Here is a 9,713-nt window from a genome sequence, read left to right on the forward strand (position 1 = left end):
ACTTTAGATTTGACTTGGACTTGACTTACATTAATACAATGATTTGGACTTAGATATATAGTATAGTAACCAGATTTGACTTAAGCTTGACTTGGATTTGACTTAAGCACTATAATTACCTGAATTGTACTTGGCATGTGCTTGAATTGCAGCAGTTTAATGACTTGAACTCGAACTCTTTTTGGAACAAAATACCCAGTTTTCTCCTCCCTGCATTTCATCAAGCATTTAAGTGCTTTTAACTGCACTTCCATCATGCTGTCAGCATTCTTCCTTTTTATGGTTGTGGAAACTGGCATGAAACTTTAACAGCACCACCTGCAGTCCTGGAGCACTCGTACGTCACGTCAGCCAGTATTTAGAGGGTATTGTTTTGTCATTTCAGCATCAACAGCATTGTGACATGAACAGAATTTACATATTTATTTTTATTTTGTTTTACAAAATTTTGTCTGCTCTTACAATTAGAGGCATTTGAGTAGACAAAGCTGGCAGGGATATTTGGCACAAACTTGACTCAAATGAGTAAAATAAGCAATTTGGTGAATCCTGAGACTAAAGTGCATTTAACTTTCCACTACTAATGCAGAACATGTGGTGAATTTGATCTACACCGTAATAGTGTATTTAATGAAGCTAGTCAATTTTTAAAACAATCGTGTATAAGTTTATGACCAGAGGATCTTCATCATATCATCATCATCTGATTTCTGACACCAGGATTGCTGCTGGATTAAAAAGAAACAAAAAACAACAGCATGACACATTTTTTCAGAGGACTAAAAATATTGGCTTGAAATACTTTGCTGTTGAAGCGTTCCATAAGAATTCCCGAGCAGTTGCAGGAAGAGAGAAGGAGAGCGAATGTTGCACTTCTGAAGGAAACTGAAACCAGACTTTTACACAACACCTTCTACAGTTACGTGGCTCAGTGTGTTGCTCTGCATCACTATCTCTCTCTCTCTCTCTCTCTCTCTCTCTCTCTCTCTCTCTCTTTCTCTCTCTCTGTGTGCCTGTTGAAAGCCGAGATCGCTCGGACATCATGACGCTGGTGTAGCATGCGGTACTGTTCTTCAGTCTGTTTATCATCTCAGACTCCCCCTCGGCTCACCCTCAGACTCCGGGTGCCTCTCTACCTGGAATTCATTCTGGTGTAATTTTGTAGCTTTGTGATGGTGCAGTAACTCAGTTGACTGTAGCTCATGTCAAAGTGAGATGCAGGATTGTAAGGTATTGCAGCATTGTCGTATTAGCTAAATAAATTATGAATTGCTAGCGGTAGCAACCGACACCCTCATTATGTCCTTCCTGCTCCCTGACCTATAACAGTATCATATTTTGTAATTTGACTTGTTTTCATCTAAATTACAATCATAATGTTAGATTTGATTCTGACTTAAACTTGACCTATTGCAGTATAATAACTTTATACTTGACTTGAACTTAAAATGTACTTGAGTAGCAGTGTAAGGACTTTGAACATGACTTAGACTTGACTTAAATAGGAGTATACAGACTTCGGACATGGCTCGGACTTGAATTGAGTAGCAGTGTAAGAACTTTGGACTTGACTAGGACTTGATTTGAGTAGCAGCATAGCAGCTCTGAGTTGGATTTCAATTTAATTTGAGTAGCAGCAAATGGACTTTGCACTTGACCTTGACTTTTACACGTGACTTGGACTGGACCTGAGCAGCACATATTGGAATTTTGCACTTGACTTGGACTTGAATCAGAGTTGGTTGAGTTTTGACTTTGATGTGAGTTTTAGTGAGTCCACATTAGTGTCCTTAGTGTCCACATTAGGAAAAGCAGCTCAATTCTGAAAGGATAGTTTTAGTGGAATAAAACTTTCGTTCGGTCGCAACTCAAATCAACTGGAAGTGTTGTATTATTTTTATTTAAATGTGTAAACATTGTTAAATGATGTGTGCGTGCATGTGTGTGTGTGTGTGTGTGTGTGTGTGTGTGTGTATCTCAGCTACAAGTTCTGCTCACCTTGAGGACTTGGCGTATCTGGACGAGCAGCGCCAGGCTCCATTGCGCACGTCTCTTCGGATGCCGCGACAAAACTCCGGCTCTGGTCGACCTGGAAATGACCTAAGAGGTAGGCGTGTGTGTGTGTGTGTGTGTGTGTGTGTGTGTGTGTGTGTGTGTGTGTGTGTGTGTGTGTGTGTGTGTGTGTGTGCGTGTGTGTGTGTGTGTGTGTGTAAGAGAGACTTCTCTGCTCATCCACACACTGACTGATCGACCTTCTTGTGAACCATGGATGCTCAGCCTGTCTCTCTCTGTTGTTCTCGGTCTCCTGTCCTGCATTTATATCTGCACTGATAAAAACTCAGTGTAACGATCTCTTACATGCAGCTACTGAAGAATTACGATCTGCTCCGCTGCTAATGACTGCTGCACCGAGCATGTACCTAATATTATGTCACTACAGTAAAATCGATATAAATCACTCGACAGATCGCGCGTGACCACGCCAGCGATACCACACGTTGGTTTTTCCCATAACCATATCGACCATGAGGAGACGGGTGTCGTTTTCAGGCCGTCGTTGTGCCGAAGATCAGACGTGCGACATTTCACAGCATAGCGTGGGGCTTGCGTAAGCCACACACACACACACACACGCAGACGTCCCGTCTCTTCAACTTGCCTTTAACCGCCCTCTAGTGGTGAAGTTCATCAAAATTAACAAATCTTTTTTTTTTTTTTTTTTGAGTTATTTAGTTCATTTCATTTTATATTTTTATTAAGCAGATCCCCAAAACATCTACATTCACGAACTTTATAGCTCCAATAATGAAAATATGATAATGCAGCTAATAACAAACGATGAGAAACAGAACGAGTAGCTTCAATTCTCACATTCTGGTGCGTGTCGTGAGTTCTTTTGTCACGTGATTCCGATAAATATTGTAACAATAATGTCAAGATTCGGTCCAAAAACAAATCCCTGATCTCTTGCACCGTGTAGCGGTTATGGGAGTCACGTGATAAAAGAACGAATGACTCGGACCAGAAGATTCATGAGATGAACAACTGAATTCTGTTTCCTGTTCATGACTTACGAAGATTTTGCGACACTTTCAGTAGAAAATGAAAGAATCGTTCTTCTGAGTCACATTGAAGACTCAGTCATTATGTGCTCCTTTCAGAACGTCCCATTCCACATTTAGTTCTCATTCGCTCTTATAATGAGCTCCACTCTTCTAGGTGGATGTACCTCTAGATTTTCAGGAGATTTGTGTGAGATTCATTCAGAGCATTAGTGAAGGTTATTTTGTAACTTTTGATGGAGGTGAGATGAGGTGAGGAGGCTTCTGGGGTGCAGGCAGTGTGAAAAACTCCCAGAAGGTGTTCAATAGGGTTGGAGCTCTATAGAAGGAGGTCTTCCACTCACATCCAACTCATGGGAATCAGAACTTAGGTCGTGAAGTTTTGGCCCTACAGTGTGTCATGTGGTTGAAGGCATGCAGGTATTTGTGTATGTTTTTCATTTCCAGTCCATGTTTCCCATGATGCAGTGCGCTTCGCGCCGTACCGCGCACCGGACATCGCCCTGAAGCCGCTGCTGTTCGAGGTGCCGAGCGTGACGACGGACGCGGTGTTTACGGGCCGCGAGTGGCTGTTCCGCGAGGTGGACGCTCAGCTGCGGGGCGGGGGGGCGAGGGGCGTGGTCATCGCGGGAAACGTTGGCTTCGGGAAAACAGCCATCATCTCCCGCCTGGTGTCCCTGAGCTGCCATGGCAACCGTGTGAGACAGATGACCTCTGAGACCATGCACGCCTCACCCAAACGTGAGTGTGTGTGTGTGTGTGTGTGTGTGTGTGTGTGTCTCTCTCTCTCTCTCTCTCTCTCTCTCTCACTCTTCCTCTCTCTTACCTCCTCTCTTTTTTTCACTCTGTCTTCGTCTTCCTCTTTCTATCTTTCTCTCTCTCTTTCTCCCTCTTCCAACCTTTCTCTCCTTCTACCTCCCTCTCTCTCTCTCTTTGCCCCCCCCCTCTTTTTCCCTCTTCCTGTCCATTCCTTTCTTTTTTCTTTTTATATTGTCTCACTCACTTCCTCTTACCCTATCCCTTTCTCTCTCATCATCTCACTCTCTTTGTCTGTCACTTTTCTTGCTGTCATTTGTTTCTCCATCATTTCTCTCTCTCTCTCTCTCTCTCTCTCTCTCTCTCTCTCTCTCTCTCTCTCTCTCTCTCTCTCTCTCTTTCTCTAATATATATATATATGTAATCTTTATCTTTCGTCCTCTGTCTTTCCTTCTTCTTCATTTTCCCCTTGTCCTTTTTTTTTGTCCATTCTCTCTTATTCACTATGTCCCTCTATTTATCTGTCCATCACCTCATGATCTCTGACTTTCTGTCTCTCTCAGATGGAGACACGTTGCCCCTCAGTCAGACGCAGTCGGCTCACGGGACGCTGGTTGGAGGCAGCAGTTGCCCCGGGACCCCTGAGATGAGAAGACAGCAGGAGGAGACGCTCAGGAGACTCGCGTCTCAGGTCAGATTCACGTCCATGTCTCCGTCTCTCGCGTCACTGAGATCAGTTTTTATCCAGTAAACACGTTATAATGCACGTGATGTATGTGTGTGTGCAGGTAGTGGCTTATCACTACTGCCAGGCAGACAACGCCTACACGTGTCTGGTGCCGGAGTTCGTACACAACATCGCGGCGTTGCTGTGCCGAGCTCCTCAGCTGCAGGCATACAGAGAGCTTCTTCTGCGTCAGCCGCACCTGCAGAGCCTCCTCAGCCTGCGCTCCTGCGTCCAGGAACCGATCACGGCCTTCAGCCGCGGCCTACTCGAACCCCTGCACGCGCTGCACAGGGGTGTGTACACACACTCACACACTCACACACTTTTGCTCTAGCTAGCATGTGAATCTGGCATGATGTCAGCGTAGATTCGTGTAACTTGGGTCAGCTTTGAGGTTAGCAAAGAATGGAAGCTTATTAGCGCCATCTGATCGATGGTTTTAGCATGGTGGGCTAGTGCAGTGTCAGTGTATTTTGTACTTAATGTTAGATCTTTAAATCTCGAACGCAATTGGCTGTTGTGTTGTTTCAGAGCGTAAAGTGGCGTGTGAAGAAGATCTGATCGTACTGATCGACGGCCTGAACGAAGCCGAATTTCACAAACCGGATTACGGCGACACGATCGTCTCGTTTCTGTGTAAAACCATCGAGCGTTTCCCTCCGTGGCTCAAACTGGTGGTGACGGTCAGGACCTCGCTGCAGGTGTGTGTACAGGATATACACACACACACACACAGCAACAACCTCCGGTGATTTTGGCATGCTAGCATTGTCTAAAGAGAAGTTAGCATGAAGGACTTTCATGGTATTAGCATACCAATTTATTTATGGATAGTCAAGCTTTAACATGTTAGCATTAATATTAATAAGTTAGCAAGCTTTAAAAGTTAGCAATAATTATGTGTTAAGCACAGACACGATATGAAATATAGTTTGATGCTAGCATAAATGGCTAACATTTGAACATGCTAATAATGGTCCCTCGTGTGCGTTCTCCCGCTTCACATCGAAGGATGTCACCCGTCCGCTGTCCTTCCACCGGATCTCTCTGGACCGTCTAGATGAGAGCGACGCCATCGACTCGGACCTCCAGGGTTACATCCTGCACCGCCTGCACTCCAGCCAGGAGATCCAGAACAACGTGGCGCTGAACGGGAAGCTTGACAACGCCGCATTTGCCAAACTCAGCGCTCACCTCAAAGGCCTGAGCCGCGGCTCGTACCTGTACCTGAAGCTAACTCTCGATCTAATCGAAAAGGGCTACCTGGTCCTGAAGAGCTCCAGCTACAAGGTCAGTGCAGAACTTCTCCTGGTAGAGCAACATCGGTTGAGTTAGCAGTTAGCGCAGCCTAGCCTAGCAGAAGACCCCCTTTGAGGGTTTTTTGTTTTTTCCCCGCTCAGGTGGTACCGGTGAGCCTGGCCGAGGTCTACCTGCTGCTGTTGAACATGCGTTTCCCGACGCAGTCGTCGTTCGAGCGGGTGTTGCCGCTGCTGAACGTAGCCGTGGCGTCTCTGCACCCGCTGACGGACGAGCAGGCGTTGGGCGCCGTGAACGCCGGCGCGGTACACGGCACTGCGCTCCACTGGGACGACTTCCAGCAGCGCGCCGAGCTCCTCGCGCCCTTCCTCATGAAGAGGAGGGACGGCACTCGCATGTTCGTCCACGCCTCCTTCAGGGAGTGGTTAATCTGGAGAGAGGATGGAGAGAAGACCAAGTTCCTCTGTGAACCCAGGTCAGAGGTCAAACACACTACTATAACACACACAGTTGGTCAATAATCATCACCATAATTACTGACTGCTGTAACAACTAGCGTAACGGAGCAACTAGCGTAACGGAGCAACTAGCGTAACGGAGCAACTAGCGTAACGGAGCAACTAACGTAGCAGTGGCTCAACTCAGACCTCAGGATTATCCTAAAAATAAATGCACTAATAGAATAGTTCAGAAATTTATTGTAAAAGAATTAATTAACTAAATTAATTAATGTTCTACCGAGCACAGCAAACATTTTAATGGTTCCTAAAGAGCTTTTTATGCGCGTTAATTATTCATTTTTTTTTTTTAATATTTTAATTATAAATGTTTTATTGTTTAATATTTTACTTTTTATAATATTTATTTATTTATGATATTTAATCCGTTTGTTTGTTTTTTTTATTTATTTTATTTATTTATTTTCTGTTTATTTATTTATTTATTTATTTATTTATTTAAACAAATTATTTATTTATTTGTTTATTTTTATTTTACTTTACATTTTCTTACATCACAAACAATGTCTACGGTATTATTTTCTTATTTCTTGGTGTTTTTAAAAAATTCTAATTATTAATATTATAGAAGTCTTATTTATTTATTTGTTTGTTTTGTTTGTGTATTTTACATGTTTATTTAATTAATATATTTTTTTTATTTGAAATTAATAATAATAATTAAAATGTAGCATACAGTAGTTTTCACTCAGTATAAAAAATTGCTATTTACTATGCCCAAAAGTTTGTGGACACCTGACTTGCTGTTCTCCATTATAATGAGCTTCACTCTTTTGGGAAGATGTTCTTCTAGATTTTGTGTGAGATTCATTCAGCCACATGGGTGTTAGTAAAGTCAGGTATTGATGAAGGTGAGAAGATGTTGAGTCCTCGGGGGAGCGTTCACATTCATCCCAAAGGTGTTCAATAGGATTATAGCAGGAGATCTTCTACTCCAACCCATGGAAAGCAGATCGTAGAGCTAACTTTGTGTCATGCTGGAACAGGTTCGGGTCTTTTAGTTCAAGTGAAGGGAAAATGTCATAATCCTTTATCCAAAGACGTCCTGTACAGTTGTGTGCCTCCATCTTTTTTGTAACAGTTATGAGAAGAACCACATATGGGTGGCAAAGTCGGTTGTCCCAATACTTTTTGGTATAATGTAATTAAACACATTATTCAGATTTTAGTTCTGAATATCTGAAGTTTTGGTTCTGTAGTGTGTGTGTGTGTTTTTTAGCTTTATGAGAAAAAGTAAATTATTACTTAATTTAGTTTTTTTTTGTGTGTGTGTGTGTGTGTGTGTGTGTGTGTGTGTGTGTGTGTGTGTGTGTGTGTGTGTGTAGGAATGGTCACACACTGCTGGCCTTCTGGTTCTCACGGCAGGACGGCAAACTTAATCGACAGCAGACCATCGAGCTCGGCCATCACATCCTCAAAGCACACATCTTCAAAGTACATACACACACACACACACACACACACACGCACACACACACACACACACACACACACACACACACACATTCAAAATGCGATAACTGCTTGTTCTAATGGAATGTTTTGCTCCTTACAGGGTCTGAGTAGGAAGGTCGGGGTTTCCTCGTCTGTGCTCCAGGGGCTGTGGGTGTCGTATAGTACGGAGGGTCTGTCTGCTGCTCTTGCATCCCTGCGCAACCTCTACACCCCCAACATCAAGGTACCACCATCTCAACAACAGCACCATCATCTCATCACCTTCATCACTATCATCACCACCTCATTATCACCTTATCACCACCTCATCATCTCATCACCACCTCACTATCATCTCATCACCAACTCATCATCATCTCATCACCACCTCATCATCTCATCACCACCTATCATCTCATCACCACCTCATCATCATCTCATCACCACCTCATCATCATCTCATCACCACCTCACTATCATCTCATCACCACCTCACTATCATCTCATCACCACCTCATCATCTCATCACCACCTCATTATAACCCTATCACCACTTCACCATCATCTCATTACCACCTCATCATCATCTCACCACTTCGCCATCATCTCATCACCACCCCATCATCATCATCTTATCACTACTTCACCATAGTATCTTCACTACAATCTTACCATCATTAACATAATCCCATCACCACTTTACCACCATCTTCACCACCTCACCATCATCTCATCACCACCTGACTATCATCCCATCACTATCATCTTACCATCATTAACATAATCCCATCACCACGTCATCATCATCTCATCACCATCTCACTATCATCTCATCACTACTTCACCACCATCTCATCACCACCTCACTATCATCTTATCACCACCTTACTATCATCCCATCACTATCATTTTACCATCATTAACATAATCTCATCACCACCTCATCATCTCATCACCACCTTAATTGCATCTCATCACTACCATTTTACCATCATTAACATAATCCCATCATCACTTTACCATCATCTCATCACCACATCATCATCACCATCTCATCACCACCATCTCATTATCTCATCACCACCTTAATTGCATCTCATCACTACCATTTTACCATCATTAACATAATCCCATCACCACTTCACCATCATCTCATCACCACTTCATCATCATCTAATCACCACTTCACCATCTCAACACTACCAATACCATCTCATTATCACCACCATGTCACTACTACTAACACCAACACCATCTCAACCATCACCACACTTACCATCAAAAAGCACTATCTCCTCATCACCAACATCTCACCATCATTAATACCAACACCATCTTCATATAACCATCATCTCACTATCAACTCACCATCATCTCACCATCTTTACCAGCAACATATCTTCATGTTTCTCTCTCCCTCTATCTGGTGCAGGTCTCTCGTCTGCTCATTATGGGTGGAGCGAATGTGAACTACCGTACAGAGGTGCTGAACAATGCCCCCGTGCTGTGTGTGTATGCACATCTGGGCTACGTGGAGATGGTGATGTTGCTGCTGGAGTTTGGTGCTGATGTTAACGGAGCATCAGAGAGTGGCCTTACCCCGCTGGGTTACGCCGCCGCCGCCGGTCACCTGACCGTCATCACCACCCTCTGCTCCAAATACGCCAAGGTCAGTTGGGGGGGGTGGAGTGGGACTCGGACCACTTACTAATGTGTGTGTAGGAGCAACTGATTAATCAAAACACTGTACATGCTCAAGATGGATGGGTGAATAGAAAGATGGATGGATGGAATTATAATGGAACAATTGATTAAATGCTTGGTATGGATGGATTGGATGGATGGATGGATGGATGGATGGATGGATGGATGGATGGATGGATGGATGGATGGGTGAATAGAAAGATGGATGGATGGAATTATAATGGAACAATTGATTAAATGCTTGGTATGGATGGT

At 43.5% G+C, this 9,713-nt stretch overlaps 1 protein-coding gene across 4 annotated transcripts in view; it reads left to right on the forward strand.

Annotated features, from left to right (window-relative positions):
* tanc2a (tetratricopeptide repeat, ankyrin repeat and coiled-coil containing 2a) overlaps positions 1-9,713 on the forward strand; it is a 127,455-nt gene that overhangs the window by 103,266 nt on the left and 14,476 nt on the right. For all 4 annotated transcript variants that reach the window (XM_083524267.1, XM_083524268.1, XM_083524269.1 and 1 more), the window contains 10 exons: positions 1,982-2,107; positions 3,531-3,803; positions 4,382-4,509; positions 4,607-4,838; positions 5,077-5,246; positions 5,557-5,835; positions 5,946-6,277; positions 7,646-7,754; positions 7,876-7,998; positions 9,187-9,423. In XM_083524267.1, coding sequence (XP_083380393.1) covers positions 1,982-2,107; positions 3,531-3,803; positions 4,382-4,509; positions 4,607-4,838; positions 5,077-5,246; positions 5,557-5,835; positions 5,946-6,277; positions 7,646-7,754; positions 7,876-7,998; positions 9,187-9,423 — 2,009 coding nt within the window. The remainder of the gene's footprint in view (positions 1-1,981; positions 2,108-3,530; positions 3,804-4,381; positions 4,510-4,606; positions 4,839-5,076; positions 5,247-5,556; positions 5,836-5,945; positions 6,278-7,645; positions 7,755-7,875; positions 7,999-9,186; positions 9,424-9,713) is intronic.

Source organism: Silurus aristotelis (genome assembly GCF_946808225.1).
Source record: "Silurus aristotelis genome assembly, chromosome: 21".
NCBI classification, from domain to species: Eukaryota; Metazoa; Chordata; class Actinopteri; order Siluriformes; family Siluridae; genus Silurus; species Silurus aristotelis.